Source organism: Doryrhamphus excisus, chromosome 17 (genome assembly GCF_030265055.1).
Source record: "Doryrhamphus excisus isolate RoL2022-K1 chromosome 17, RoL_Dexc_1.0, whole genome shotgun sequence".
Lineage (NCBI taxonomy): Eukaryota > Metazoa > Chordata > Actinopteri > Syngnathiformes > Syngnathidae > Doryrhamphus > Doryrhamphus excisus.
In genome coordinates, this window is record NC_080482.1 from 17,495,918 (window position 1) to 17,512,461 (window position 16,544).

At 31.1% G+C, this 16,544-nt stretch overlaps 1 protein-coding gene and 1 non-coding gene across 2 annotated transcripts; one reads left to right on the top strand and one right to left on the bottom strand.

Annotated features, from left to right (window-relative positions):
- The first annotated feature begins 9,164 nt into the window (after positions 1 to 9,164).
- LOC131105730 (probable dimethyladenosine transferase) lies at positions 9,165 to 9,960 on the top strand. The gene is given in 2 exon segments (XM_058054139.1): positions 9,165 to 9,559; positions 9,561 to 9,960. Coding segments are annotated over 2 exon segments (795 nt in total).
- An 84-nt stretch (positions 9,961 to 10,044) lies between these two features.
- trnav-uac (transfer RNA valine (anticodon UAC)) lies at positions 10,045 to 10,117 on the bottom strand. Its single transcript has one exon. It is a non-coding gene; the product is annotated as a tRNA-Val (tRNA).
- Between the last annotated feature and the right edge of the window lie 6,427 nt (positions 10,118 to 16,544).

Genomic DNA, 16,544 nt, shown 5'->3' on the forward strand with positions numbered 1-16,544 from the left:
TTTTACCGAAAATGAAACAAAAAACTTGAAAAACTTGAGATAGTGTAAAAATATATTTGTATAAAAAAAATGTAAGACATTTATTTTTTTAGTTTTGGAGTTCATTTAGTTCCTCTTGTTAATTTTCAAATTGAAGACCGTGAATCTCGTCCATTTTATATGTTATTTCTATAAGTGTTCTATCTCGATCAAAAATTCTTAAAACACCGTCAAATACAGAAGAAATACCACTTTTTAAAGGAGTTACTTCGAAAATATAGTCATATTTTCTTGCAAATGAATACTCAAACGAGTTTGATCGGAAAACAGATATTGCGGGCTGTATATTCGAATTAAAAATGTTTTTAGCCGTATAAAAATCGTCAATTAAAAGAGATTCGACTGATGAAAGTCTCAGAAATTCGTCTTCATTTTCAAAAATTGTTGACACAGACAGCCCAAGTTCATCGTAGAATGCGAAATTTTTATAAAATGAAAACATTTTCATTTCAGGAAATACTTCTTGCAGAAAAACCAATAAAAAGGTACAATCTGCCAAGTTTTGTTCATCTACAGCAATTTTTTTGTTTTTTGGAAAATCTTGGGTTAGAATCTCCTTCAGTTTTTGCATTTTGTAAGGGATTAGAAAATCCATTACATAATTCTCATAAAAGTTTGTGAAGCAAAAAATGAGTCGAAAAGGTGTTCTATCTTATATAATACATTTACTGAATGCATTTTCGTAAATTCAGAACAAAAATCATATATTTGAAGACAGATGGTTGTAAAAAAAGATTATTATCAATAAATTTATATTTCCACAAAGATAACAAGACCGCTTCTTATACCAATAGCAAAATGGTTGTTTATATGATAAACAAAGCTAATCGGTACAGAAAAGGCACTTTCTATCTCATCATTTGTTCCATTTTGTTCAAAAGCTGTTTCATCACAGCTAAGAATATAATGTTCCTTTTTTCTAATTAATTTGAATATTCTATTTGTGGCTATTTTTTTCTTGGTAGAAATAATATTTGTGTTTATTTTTCCATCATATGTCCCAATTAAAAGGGATTTATTGTGATTTTCAACACAAGATGTATAATTTGAATGTATAACAACAATTCGTCCGTTTTGATCTGACAGATCCATCATTTTTGTTACACCAATGAAGGAGTCACACAGTAATAAACAGTCCAAGTCCCTAAGATAGAAAAAGCTTGTTGTTCCTACATTTGTGTGAAATTCTTGTTCATTCCTGAAATTTGTATCACATGCAAAAATGTTACCATTTGCATCCAAAAGGTAGATCTCAAAGATTTCACTTTTCTTTTCTCTGTTTATTGTATGTAAAGGAGGTCTTTGGGCCCTGTGTTTACTGTTCTCTGAAGAATCTTGCGAGTTTGATACACTAGAATCAATGGAATGTGTTAAATCCCTTGTAAGTATTGAAAGTACTGGAAATTTGAAGATTGTCGATGTGCAAACGAGTCTCCCAGATTTATATTTGAAGAGTTGAAATGAATCGGATAAAATGACCTCTTCGTTTTCATAATCATTGAGAATTGCAAAATCAGTAACTTTTTCTTGATTGAATTCTAGAATAGCCGTTCCATTTTGTATAAATCTTAGAAAGCCATCATTAAACAAACAGAAATATTGCTGTGCGCTTTCTACATTGATGATTGAAATTTTACGGACGAATCCAAAGTTGAATGAGAATTTTATAATTTCCTGCTTTTTCTCAAAAAAATATTACCATCGATTTTTCTGAATAAAAATCCAAGATTTCCTTTTCTTTTTGACTGTAATCACGGGTGCAAATACAAAAAATATTTTTGAATCGACAGCTAGATGTTACTTCCTGTTTGTAATTGAGAAAATGAAAATTTGAATCTAAGTTTTGTGAAAGTGGCTTTTTCTTAATAGATTGAATGTTTTGGTTATCCCAAAGTGGCCCCGTTTGCGTTTTGCTGTCAATTAATCGAATATGGTTCGGTTTATCGATGTTATCAAAACCAGGCCGTTCGGAAATACTTTCTTTGAGAGATTGAGGATCAAAGCTGATCTTGGAATTATTGATACATGTTTCTTGACAAATGTTACTAATTACGCCTATGGGTATCCCAGGGTTATATTTTTGTCCACGAAACAATATTTTTGACGGTATGGAATCAAAATGGTCAGAAAACTCCGTTATTGAAAAGTCATCTGTCAAAAGTGCGTTATATTCAGTAACGGCTGCTTCTTTTTTAGGAGGCTTCTTTTGTTTCATGATATAATCCTTACTTGTTGAAAATATCACCGGAAAATATTGATCTGGTGCAAACATAGAATGGTGTGCAATATTGACAAGAACGAACTTGTCATTGACACCATAATTATAGAATAAATCCTGTCTTAAACTATCATATTGTATCTCTAAATCATGTTGTCTACAAAAAGCATCATATAGTGAGAAAAATGAATGAATAAAATTATTACAGTGATATTTATAGGCCATAATAGACTTAAAATGTTTTCCACAAGCAGGTATACCACAAAAATAAAGTTCTGGTTTGTCCAGTTCGTTCATTCTTATGACGCTGTTCGAAAGGTTTGATTAAAAATTTGTAATAAGATGGAATTCTGTTGCAGAAGTATTGAAAAAGAGATCAAAACAACTTCTTCCTTCTCTTTGAAAAGATTTTCAACGTTTTTCTTTATTCTAACGTGCTCTTCTGTTAGCTCTAAGCTTATTTTTTGTTTTTCTATATGATGAAATGAGGTTTTTGTAATTTGAATGTCGCTGTCGTGTACATTATGAAGATCTTTCAGCGAGTGGTGAGTAAAATTCGTTATGTGACGTGAATTATTTGAATTTTCTGATTTAAAATTCGGGTCAACCGTTTGATTATTAGATAAAACACCGGTTGGGTACTCAAAGAATGAATCAAGTCGTTTATTACACTCTTTTCGATTCGAAGCATCTGGTTTATTAATGTTCAGTTCATTATCTTGTCCAAAATTAAGATGTTCAGGTTCGCTCGTTGTCATATTTTTCTTTTGATATTCATTTGATATTGTATTTGGACATTTTATAGATTCTTGAGCTTGCTTTCCGTTTGTGACACCTGTTTTTTTCACTCTCTTGATTGTACATCCATCATTTTCGTTTGAACTATCTGCTTGTACATATTCAGTTTCAAATAATTTGATTATTTTTGTTGCTACATCTTTTAAGGTGGTGATATGCTTTTTGGCATGTGATTTTTCTACGTGTCTCATGAAATCTTTAATATTTTTGATTGCTATTGTAGAATCACAATCAAGTTGCGGACATTTGAAACATTTTTTTTCGTCATAAAACAGTGTATGTTCATAAATCGTGATATGCCTTTTGAGTCCAAGGATACTATCATAAAATAAAGCACATTCATTGAATGGGCATTTGAAAACAAACAGTTTTTCTTTCTTTTTGTGAAGATTTTTCACCATTTCTCGATAAGAAGGGGCGTTTTTTTACTTGTTTCTAAGTGTATTTAAAAATTCCTCTCTTGTTCCATGTGAATAAAATTTTTATGTTTTGATAGTGGCGAGCCACTTAATTAGCTCCATTTCTTATTTCAATGACCAATTGGTGAATAGGAGTCTGTTCTTGGATCTTTTTTAGCAAATTAGAGAGGTGTCCCAAATCTGGCCGAATTTAACAATAAAGAGAAAACCTATTTTTCTGGTGGTTTGAATCCATTAAACTGTCGCTTTTTTGTTGTTACTATGAGATCACTTTTTTTACCTGTCAAAAATGATCTTGAGAGAAAGAAATTGATAAATATAGAACCACAAATACTTTCAAAGCAGTTGATCATTACTTGGGATCACAATTCTTGCCTTTTGAATCTAAAATACATGAAAATAGGCACAAGGCATTTATAGTCGAACATACTGAATTATAAAATATCAATATTTTATCGGCATTTTTCTAAGCTATTGTGGTAGTAAACTTAAAAGCTTGAGCTCCAATCGTGTAAATCTTGAAAAATTCTTCTTTTTTGACCTAATCAAGAAAAGAAGAAAATCATAATTCAAATCCGGAAATGAATTGAAGTGTGTTATATTTCGAATTGATTGTGCGCAATGATGTTCATTTGAAGCCATACTTGCCTTATTAGGCCATCTATAGCCACTTTGAGCAAAAGTTGCCATTTTTCCCAAAGTATTGTCAAAACAGTTTCGTCAATGATTATTGTTATTTTCATATAGAACTGCGATTCAAATGGACAAAAATCTTTTGGTGTCATGTTTTGAGAACTCGCTCAATTTATGGATTCACAATTACAAAATTTTTCGAAGCATCACCCCCTTCTGAAGACACCTTTGATATAAAATCAAAAAAAATTCTGAATCCAATACTTCTCAAATAGCCATTGAACTCAATTCATTCAAATATTGTAACTATTTATACAAAGTTTATTTCTAGATGGCCGGCAATAAAAGTAGAAAATTCAAAAAAGCCTTGAAAGACCTCAAAATAAAACACGGTTTTCATTTACCATTACAAATTTTATTTGATAAGCCATGTCTTAGCCTATGTGAAAAAACGAAAATGTCAATCCGAGTATTTACAAAAATTTTTGGCGAATCCAATTTTTTCACTACAAAATGTATTTTTGATGGCATTTATGGTTCTAAAGATACTAAAACACATCTTGATGGACATATAGATATAAGAAAATGCAAACATTCACACATCAAAAAATCAAATATCAAAATGGTTATTGAAAAAGAATTGGGTGGAAATGAATCACATGATGGGATCAGAGAAGAAAAATTAGAAAACAAAAACACTGCTTTTGACATCACAAACATGACTCAGCTTGAAAATTGTGATTCGAAAACATCAAAGCAAAACAAAAAAGAAGATTGCAATTTGTGTCTCAAAGATTTATTAAAACACAATAACAGGAACCATTACATTCTAGCATGCACTTTTGAGTCTTCAAAAATGTACAAAAATCTTCCAAATGTACCTCTGCTCATCGTTAAAAAAGGTGGGACTTGTGAAATAGTTATGAAAAATTTCTAAAAAAGTATATTTCTTTCAATTAACGTATAATTTCACAAAAACTCCTTTTAAGCTAATTTATCTAAAAATATTCCTTATCTCGCAAAATATCCAAAAAAGGGGCACCTTATAGTGAAAATTTAACAAACAAACATTACTAACAGATTTTTTCATATATTTGAAAGTGCACTTTAGAATAAAAGAAATTTTTCATCTCCGAATTCATGAATTTGATGATTTTTGATCTGAAATATATTTTTGTAGGCCATATATAGCCCCCTCAAAGATTATTCTGAAAATGGCCGTTCCAAATAACCAATTGGACCAATTTTTTTGCGATAAACGCCTCAAAAAGTGTAAAAAAAATAATTAATGGCACTTTTTCAGTTATTTTATCTGTTATTGTGACATGTGTGGTATTTTGTTTTGTTGCTCAATTTTCATTTCAAAATATGCAACAATTTGAAATAGATTTCACCCATTTACAAAAAATCTCACTTGTGTCTTTTTCCACAATTTTAGTGCTATTTCTTCACAAATTATATCCTTGGATTACCATAATTTGTTGTAGTACGTTTTATTCTTATCAAATTGTTTTCAATACGATTCTTTCGTCATTTTTGAAGTTAGAATCGTTTTTTGGCACAGGTATAGAAGAGTATATCTTAAAATGGTTGTCTTGCTTGGTTTTGGCTGTAATTATAGCCGTTCTACAAATGGTTACGATACTATTAGCTGAATTGGTAGAAAAAAGAAACATGTTTACACACAAGAACATGTTTAAAAATGCTCAAATGGATAATTTTTGCTTTAATGATCATTTTTCATTCATTTTTACTAAGAAAATGTCAAAATTTATATCTAACAATCTATTTTTTATATTTTTCACTTTTATTGAAATAACTTTCTTTTATTGGTGTTGGAAAATATCTAATTTTAACACTTTTTGCTATATTAGCATTATAGCTCTGGCATTTGTTATTTCAGTAATTTACAAATATATTATAATTTTTTTAAATTACACTGTTTTAAATCAGGATCCTAATACGTAAGACAAGCACTGAAAGTGAAATATTTTCTACACCACCAGCCCAGGATATTGCACAAATTATCATTAGAGATGCTGAATTAGAAATGGTTGATAGTTTTAGAACTGCTAATTCTACATTTAGCTCATCGAGTGTAAATCGACCGTCTGGCCCTGTAACCAATTCTCAGCCCACTCAGCAACCTATAAATCATCAAACAATATTTCCTGAAAGAAAAGAAGAACGTGGATTTTTTGAAGGATTTCTTGCGTGTTTGCCTTTTTTTATGCTTTATCCCTACTCTTTTACACCAAACATGCCGCTACATAAAAATGTACAATGTATTTACAGAAACGGGCTCAATAGTTCAATTATCAGATTTATCATGAACGACCAATATGTTTATTTGAACAGAAGCGGTCTCATTATGAGCGATTTCATAATTTTGATGATTTTTATTAATTTTTTCTCATTTCGTATATTTAGACAAATGACGCCGTTTTTTCTTTTAATGATTTACTGTAAAAGAACAGCTTTTTTAATACTCGATGCGTACGATGTATCGGTAATTTGTGGACTCATTAATCAATAAACATATACTATAAACCTATTTATTCAATAATTTTGGTTTTTTTTTTTCGAAATTGTCTTGTCTAAATCGTTTTTTTAATTTTGAATGTAGCTCAAAGCAGGTTAGCTCATCGATCTAAGAAAAAAATTACAGATTTTCTGTAAAATGAAGTACTGCCAGGGAAAATTTGTCAAAACATAAAAAGAATAAAATTTTACTTCTTTTGTTGATTAATTCGTTTTTCTCCACTATTTTTTGAATTGGTTGTACGAGGATAGGCAGTAGATCCTTTTTCACCAGCTGCTCCGAAATATTTATAGCATTTTCTGTGGGTTCTGTCACCTGCTACGAGTACAACATCGGATAAGTCGTTTGAAACTGCAAATAACTGATCTAAGAATAAAATCTCTCCACCAAATTTGAGAATTTTCTTTTTTGCTTCCCTAGAAAAATTGAGAGCAAGAACCTTGAGTTTAGGTATTTCAAAAAGCCTTTCATCATCGAGAACCTTTCCAATGACAACCACGGTTTTACCAGAATGTCCAACTAATTTAGAAAGCTTGACAGGCTGTCTGTTAGATCGTGACTTGGTTAATCTTTTTGTGATTGCATGTACAATTTCATTTTGACTGTTCTCTGAGATTCTTTTGAATAGATTGAACAATTGAATATGTTGAGGATTTCGACTGTTTGGTTTACGTGTTGTGTCAAACAATTTGAATTGTTTCTTCAGAAAAATTTTAAATTTGATCTTCAGACTCTCAGGCTTGGTCTGCTATAAACTTTTTTTGATGACTCTGACTCTTCTCAAATGTATCGAAGATTTAAGTTGATTAAAGAACAACAACACGGGGATTTTGCAAAATTGAAAAATTCACAATGTTTTTTTGGTTGCATTGTCTTTCTCTATTCCAAATCAACAGAAAATGTGAGTATGTAAGTTCTTTCATTTGAATTACAATATTGTATTTCAAATCTTTCTCTTATTTCTGATATTTTTAATTTGTATAAAATTAGAACATTTTTCAGGTCAGCAATTCAAGCAGAAATATTTTGCTATCTTTTTTGTTATCTTTTGACTTCATTTGTATAAAAAGAGCATCTTTTGCTTTTTAAAGAAATTGTGCCAGTTTCTTTAAAAAGTATAATTCGATCAAAGCGAAAAAAGAAAAATTATTCAATTTTCATTAGAACATAAGAGAAATTGAAAGAATATACTAATATGATCTCTTTATTGGTAATATTTCTTGAGAACATCTGGGTTAACCACCTTTACACCTTTTTTAATTAATGAAAGACCAATTAAACAGTCTCTTACCATCTCATCATCTCTATTTCTTGTCATTTCTTTTATATAAGTGTTTCTTGGCTGTTTGTATGGTGGACTGCTGTTTCTATTCACTCTTTTTGTTACATACTGTGTCTTCTTATTATCCTGTCCGTTTTCGTAAATAAATGCCACTTTTGTTCTATTTATTTTTTACTTAAGAATGTCTATTTTTGAAAATGATTTAAGAACGTTTATTAAAAAATGTATTTTAGTAGTATAATTTGGTAAAAATTAGAATAATTGAAATTGATCAATAAAGGCATTAAATTAACTGATTTATGAGATGTATTAAGATGTCTTTAACTTTTTAATGAGAAACAATTCGTTTTTATCTGAAGAGACGAGCAGTTTTTGCGATAAAAATTGAGATAATCCCATTTCAAGAAAATGACAGTTCTGAAAAAATCAATCATAAAATGTCACATTTGTGATAGATTACCATTCAAACACATTTTTAAATCATGATCCGTTGAAAAGATGATTGTTTTTGATTGATGATACTGTCATTTTTCGTTGAAAATACTTAAAAAGTTCTTTTTTTTTCATTCACAAAAATACATTTTCTCGAAATCATCTTTTTTTTCACATCTCAAAATGGCAATTTTGATGAAAACTTATCGCAAAAATGGGACCATAAAATTGTGATAAAATTGTGACAGAAAAGCGGGTAATTGTTTTTAATTTCTGATTTTTTTTTCTAATCAAAATGAAATTTTGTCATTTCATAAATTAAAAAAGTTGGTTGATTCACAAAAATAAAAATATTTTGATGACAGGCAGTGCATTTCAGGGTGACATGGTGAAAACAGAAATGAACAAAACAATTTGAGAAAAACTTTACTGTAATCATTTCAAAAAGACTGAAACAGGACTGAGTTTTTCAAAAAGCTTTTCGAACAAAATGAGGCCGTTTTTGGCAATTCAATTCAACTGTCAAATAAGGGATAAATTAAGAATTTGTTGACTCAAATTAGAAATTTACACTTAAAAAGAGTTTTTTAACCACACGATTAAAGAAAATGAGTTGGAAATGTTGTAAATTTTTTATTTTTTTGAGTAAAGACGTGATTTTCTTCTCAATTTATGATATTACACGAGAAAAGAAGATTTTTTCAATAAAATAGATTCTTTTCAGATTCTGTTAGAAAATCATTAACTTTTTTTCTTTCAAAAAATTCCTCAAAAATTTGAGACTGTTAAGCCCCTCTCCAGATGGCGTTGAAATTCAATCAAGATCTGGGTCAGCATATTTTGCGCAATCCTGGTATTGTTGATAAAATAATAGACCGTGCTGATATAAAATCAACCGATACAGTTCTAGAAATTGGAAGTGGCACAGGAAATCTTACATTGAAATTGCTTGCCAAGGCAAAAAAAGTTATTTGCTACGAATATGACAGAAAATTGGCTGCCGAACTGATTAAAAGGGTAAAACATGCAGGATTATCTCATAAAATGAAACTTTTTATAGGTGATTGCATGAAGAGCGATTTTCCTCCATTTGATCTTTGCGTGTCAAATATTCCGTATCAAATTAGCAGTGTTTTGATTTTCAAACTTTATAAATACCATTTGAGGGCGGCCATACTTTTAGTTCAGCACGAGTTTTGTTGCCAAGCCGAACTCCTCAGCTTATTCAAGATTAAGTGTGTCTAGTCAACTTTTCTCAAAAATCAATTATTGTTTCAAAGTCTCAAAGAAGAATTTCAATCCACCACCAAAGGTAGAAAGCGCCGTTGTAAATATCAAAAAACGACCTGACGAACCGAAAATAGATATTTTAGAGTTTACAAATTTCCTTAAAATATGCTTTAAACGTAAAAATAAAACACTTTCCAGTGTTTTTGCTGATAATTCAATTTTAAAATTGGTTAATATTCAAAAAGAGGATCTACCAGATCTGTTACAGTCCTTTTCTTCTCATCGAGCTAATAAGTTAGAGATAGAAGATTTCCTCCAGATATTTTTACTTTTTAAACAGAAAAAAATCATTTATCCTAAATTATAGATCAATTTTATTTTCCAAACCATCAGAGTATTTTTCTTTGCGTAGACCTGTTCTTCAAAAACATAAAAAAATTCTTGAAAAATATGCTATTGCTCGGGTTCGAACCGAGGACCTTATCCGTGTAAAGGATACGTGATAACCACTACACTACAACAGCTTAGAATCTCAATAAATATAGATATATAAACTATTAATATATAGTCATAAATTTCAATGTGAATCTGACAGTCAAAAAAAGTATTTCATTTAAAAAAATAAGAACAAATTATTTATTTAATCATCAGTGACAATAAATCTCGTTATTTTCATCCATATAACATTTCTGATTTGAAGAAGAAAGTGTGGTAGTTTTGGAAACAATTGACTGTCCTGTTGGTACATCATGAACAACCATGTTCAAATCACGGTCAATTGCGTTTACAAATGCTGTTTTACTGTCGGAAAAAAAATCTTTGCTGCCTAATCGCTCAAACTCACTTGTGTCTTGGGTAGTGTTTTTGATCGTTTGTGATCTCAGTGGACGTGTTTCAGACACGATAACCCTTTTATCGGCAGTAGGAACGACAACCGTTTGTTTCTGTAATGGTGTTTTTCTGTCGACAATTCTTTCCTCAACCAAAACTGGTGCACCAGCGGTGCTCAAAGTTACAGTATTGGTTTCACTGCTGTTTTTATTTGAGGCAACAACAGGTGTGGATGATCGCAAAATTGCCATGTTCTGGTTCTTTAGATCGTTTGGTTTGACAGAATTGTCATTATATGCATTTTCTGGTTTATATGGCTTTGCCTTGAGAATTTTTTCTGTTGTGATAGAACCCACAGTCGCTTCTGGGTTAGTCTCAGTTGTGATAACAGCTGTAGTTTCATCGGAATTTTTTGATTCAGTTGGCACGAGAACATCCTTCTGTACCTTTTCAGATTTTCTTGTTGTTCGTCCACCAACATTATTTTCAACAATGACCTCTCTACTTTTCACTTTTGGTGTTACTTCAACATATCCATCTGGCAAATATTCATCTGTTTTGTCATTATCAATCGCATACGAAGAAGTTTCAATATCTAAAATGTCACCTTCAGAGTTCATAAAAGTAATTTGTACAACATCATCATTTTTACATGATTTAAGGGTAAGTTCGCTAGAATCAGAAAATCTCTCGATTGGTGATGTGAGTGCCGCACAGTTAGAATTTTGTCTCAGATAGTATGTATAATCTTTTTTGACAAGTTCCCATGTGCCTTTTGTTCGTTGCTTTTCACAGATTCTGAGTTTTCTAGTCTTAGTGATATAGCACAGCTGTTCCTTTCCAAACTTGATCACAAAATTGGCATTTTCTTGTAGCATTCTTATTTGTATTTGTAAATTAGTAAATACAAATACTTATTGTATTTATATCTGCTCTCGGTTAAAAACTTTTACATCATCAAAAACTATCCATAAAAAAATGTAGAAAATCATTTTTTATTTTGTTTTTTAATTTCAAAATCCCTTTTTATAAGATTTTTGAATTTATGAACTTATGAAAAAACAGTGTGATTCGATATAAACTACACACTAATTAGTAGGATATAGGTTTTTTTACCTCAAAAATTGAAATTCTTGAATTTCAGGGATTCTGATAACTAAGCTTATGAAAAAGAGCAGACAAAATACCAAGAATACTAAGAAACGTGCCTTAGTATTATAAAATTAAGACTATACAACTGAAAATAATAGTAAATCGATAAAGTGTACAGTGCTTGAAGAATTTAAAAATATATTAAAAATTGAAAAATAACAAACATGAGCGATTAGATTATCATCAGAAAGCTACTCAAATTAGGAATAAGGAAATCAAATGAGCTAATATAATGAGAAGAAGAACAAATTACGCATCAAAGAACCATTTTCACGTTTGAATATTCTTCACAAGAAGCTTGATAGTCCTCGTTTTTAATCTAAAATGAAAGAAAACGATATAGAAACAGTATCTAGCACCTGTGCTCGCAGATATCTGATAAAAAAGATGAAAAACTGTTGAAAAACGTAAATTTAAGTTTATAGATAAAGATTTTATTCTTATCATGGACAGCTCAGTGAAGAGAGTAAAAATCATACTCTTTCAGTTATATCACTATCTTTAGATTTATTGAACTATTTCTAAATCCAATATGAGGTTAATGAAGAAACTTCAACAGATCAATCTGTCTTGAATACGATATATATATTTTTTGTTACAGACGTCTTATAACAGAATTTTCATGATAATAACTGATTCTGCAAAATATAACACAAAGGCAGCAAAGGTTTTGACCGATAAATTTACTCATCTGATTTGAATAAAATGTTTTTATCAATTTTTACAAAATTGCTGTGAATATCTCATTAAGAACAAAGTCAATCTGAATAAATTATATGTGAATATGATTATTGAAAGACGAAAAATATTAAATTCAGGAAGACATTGTCTGATGATAATAGTACGCAACCTATACGGTTTTGCAAAATACGATTCAGCTTGTTTGTATTAATTAAAATATTGTCCCCAAACTTATTATGTGATTATTCGGAAATTTGATGATTATGTGAAGAAGCAAAAAAATTAACTGACAGAGATAACAAAATAAGAAAATTGATAGCTAAAAATTATCTCTATTATCAATGTTTTGATATCTGTATTGATTATAATCAACTTTAGTGATTATAGAAAAGACAGGAGGAAAACAATTTACGATAAAAGATGATTTCAAATAATCAAGGATTTGGATTTGAATGATGATAATTGAGAGTTGAAATCATACCTCGACGAAAAATGGATAAAACACCCAATGAAATATACATATGTTCGATAGATAACGATAACAATCAATCAAGATTGAAAATATTTTTATTACTACCAGCTATTAATATCGAATTATGAAACTTTTTTCACTTCCTAAAAACTTAAATTCTTCGAATAGACACATTGTGATAGTCGGAAATTTACAGCTTGTAAAAAAGAATAACGTTATCACAATTATAAAAGAAAAAATATTGAGACCCCCTCAGAAGAATTAAACCAACAGGAGGAAGACAAAGAAAAATTAGCAAAGGGAAAAACAAATTAGGATTGAAGAGAGTACTTCAATAACTGATTTAAAATAAAACCGATTTTTTTTTTATGAGTTTCCACAAGATGCATCATTCAAGGTGAAATGGCTCATACTGGACCAGAAATGAGAATATGAGTTATGAGGAAAAGTTGGCAGCATGGTTCAGAAACTGTCTTTGAGAAGCATCAATTTAGAGCAAAGATAGGGAAAACAGAAGGGCTTACGGTTACAATAGAGGAGCTAAAATATGTGGAAATACAAGAAGTGGATAAATGGATTGACCAATAAAGGAATATTGTAGAACCTGCGCGGCTAGATGAGGAGACTGCTTGCTCAGATGTGAATATAATGGTGAATGATAGATACCACAGCATGTTTGTTGATGCGATAACCACAGAAGATAAGTTACAGGCATTGACAAAGAATACTTTTAACGAAGCTAAACTCCATAGATTAATGTACAAATTGGATAACATTCAAGTTGGAAAGTTTGAAAATGTCAGGAAGTACCACTAAAGATTTGACAAACTAGTAAATCTGGTAAATTTGTGGTTGAGCTATGATGAAAAACTAACACAGAGAGAGCGTGTGGATAAATTAAAAAAGGCCTTACAGTGTTGATGAAGTTAGAGATAAAGGGATTATCTATCATAGAATTTGAAAAATGAGTGATATGCTTAGAGAAGATGGAACAGGATAGGTTCAAGGAGCGCCTACTCGATCAATATAGCAGGAACAAAGGCTATTATAAGCCTTACAATCAGAAAGCAACATATTGACCGTATAACGATCATCACAATAGACATCAGAATAACCAGTACAGAAATGGTCGAAGGGATTATTATGTACCTAAGGAAATCAGTTTATCAACTATAAGAGCTATGGACAGAGGAAAAAAGGAAGAAAATGAAAGCTAACAATCCAGTAACCAAGCAGTCAAAATGATCAAGGAAAAATCTAATTCAATGAATAAGATCGTTCTTACACGTAAAATCAATAACGAAAATATTCCTATGCTGGTCGTAACAGGTGCTTCCTGTAATTACATTTCAGAAGCAACAGCATCAAAACTAAAATGTGTAGATCTGATGAAAGAAATACCTATTTCGTTAGCGAATGGAGAAGTGATCACTGTAAATAAAAAAGCAAAATGCACAATAACGATTAATGAAATTTATACCACTGGTTATAAAGTTGAATATCTCGTTTTATCTGGAATGAGTGCTGACCTCGTAATAGGGATACCGTTCCTAATTTATTACAATGCTGAGATAAATCTAAAGACGCTATTTTTGAGGATCAACGGAGTGTATAATAAGATTGAAGGAGCAGACTTTTATGTTCAACACTCTTAAAAATGCTGGGTTAAAAACAACCCAATCTGGGTTGTTTTTCAACCCAACGCTGGTTAAATATAGGACCAACCTCGCGTTGGGTTATTTTAACCCAACAAGTTGGGTTGGTTCTCTTAACCCAACAATTGGGTTGTACATTGGGTTGTTCAAATGACCCAACGCTGGGTTCATATTAACTACACGGCTGGGTTATTTCAACCCAGCAAGTTGGGTTGCCAATATACCATATATATTTATATATATATTTTAATTATTATTTATTTATTTTTATTGTATGCTAATACTATTAATAATATATTACAATGATAATGACACCAATGTAACAATAAAATATTTATTAAAATTCAACATTTCCAGAACATACAAATATAACAACTCACAACATTTCCTTCACATATGAACAAATTATGTACAAAAAAAATAACATTTTAAGAACAAGTGAGGGGGACAACTATGAGAGAGTGATATATACATAGAACAAGAGGCTCTGTGAGCAGCAGCACAAATGGGGAGGTGATTCTGCCTGCTGCAAGTATTCCACCATGTTAGCTCCGACCTATGATGAGAAAAGAAAAAAAGGTAAGTATTTTGTAAGTATTTCTAGCAGTGCAGAGCAATTGTCATCAGCTCTCTACTGAAGCTATTTCAATATATATTCTACAGGGAGAAGTATGACACCTGTAAATTCAATGGCGTGTTGTTCAACAATTTATTCAGGGGGTTTGGCCAGTCTTATGTTTGGTCTGTGGTTTATACGTCACACATCACTATGGAGTAACAACTTACACCAAGTTACAACTTGTAAGAATAGTGCTTCATGAAATGAGAAACACAGCCAAATGTTACGTTGTCACACATTCCACGAAATACAATCTTTTCAAGTAGCTCCTCAAAAAAAGAGTCCTTCTTTAAAACTGTGTAAAAGAACAACTGGAGTCATTTCACAATTCATTTACATTTTAATTTCTATTGAAAGGTAAATTACTTACGGGCTTAACATCGATGAAGGCTCTCTTCACCTCCTGAATACTCGCCGTGTCATACTTCTCCCTGTAGAATATATATTGAAATAGCTTCAGTAGAGAGCTGATGACAATTGCTCTGCACTGCTAGAAATACTTACAAAATACTTACCCTTTTTTCTTTTCTCATCATAGGTCGGAGCTAACATGGTGGAATACTTGCAGCAGGCATCGCCTACCCATTTGTGCTGCTGCTCACAGAGCCTCTTGTTCTATGTATATATCACTCTCTCATAGCTGTCCCCCTCACTTGTTCTTAAAATGTTATTTTTTTTGTACATAATTTGTTCATATGTGAAGGAAATGTTGTGAGGTGTTATATTTGTATGTTCTGGAAATGTTGAATTTTAATAAATATTTTATTGTTACATTGGTGTCATTATCATTGTAATATATTATTAATAGTATTAGCATACAATAAAAATAAATAAATAATAATTAAAAAAAAAAATATATATATAAATATATATGGTATATTGGCAACCCAACTTACTGGGTTGAAATAACCCAGCCGTGTAGTAAATATGAACCCAGCGTTGGGTCATTTGAACAACCCAATGTACAACCCAATTGTTGGGTTAAGAGAACCAACCCAACTTGTTGGGTTAAAATAACCCAACGCGAGGTTGGTCCTATATTTAACCAGCGTTGGGTTGAAAAACAACCCAGATTGGGTTGTTTTTAACCCAGCATTTTTAAGAGTGTACCATGAAATGAAATAAGATTCAGTAGTCCAAACGTATTCTCCACATTTATATGCGACTTACAAAACTGTCGTCGAATTCGCGCCCAAACTAGTTGAAACTGCTAAGTATACAGTGGACTATCGGTGGCTAACGGAAGCCCGCTAGCATGCAGGAGTCTAGCTTAAAAAAAAAAACACCGGTTCATCAGCACGCTCGTATTAATTCACGAGATTCTTTAACTTGATATCACATAAAATGGCAAATTGACGAGATAACTGACGTTGTCCTCATAACTATCACACATACTGCACGTCTCTTGTAACTTCAACAACATAGTTTGGTTCCTACATAGCTCGCCAGCGAATGTGTTCGCTTGCCACTTTTGGAGGGAATGGAAGTTTGCTAAGGTTACCGATCCATTCCTGAAGCTAGTACTCAACAGTGCTTCACGA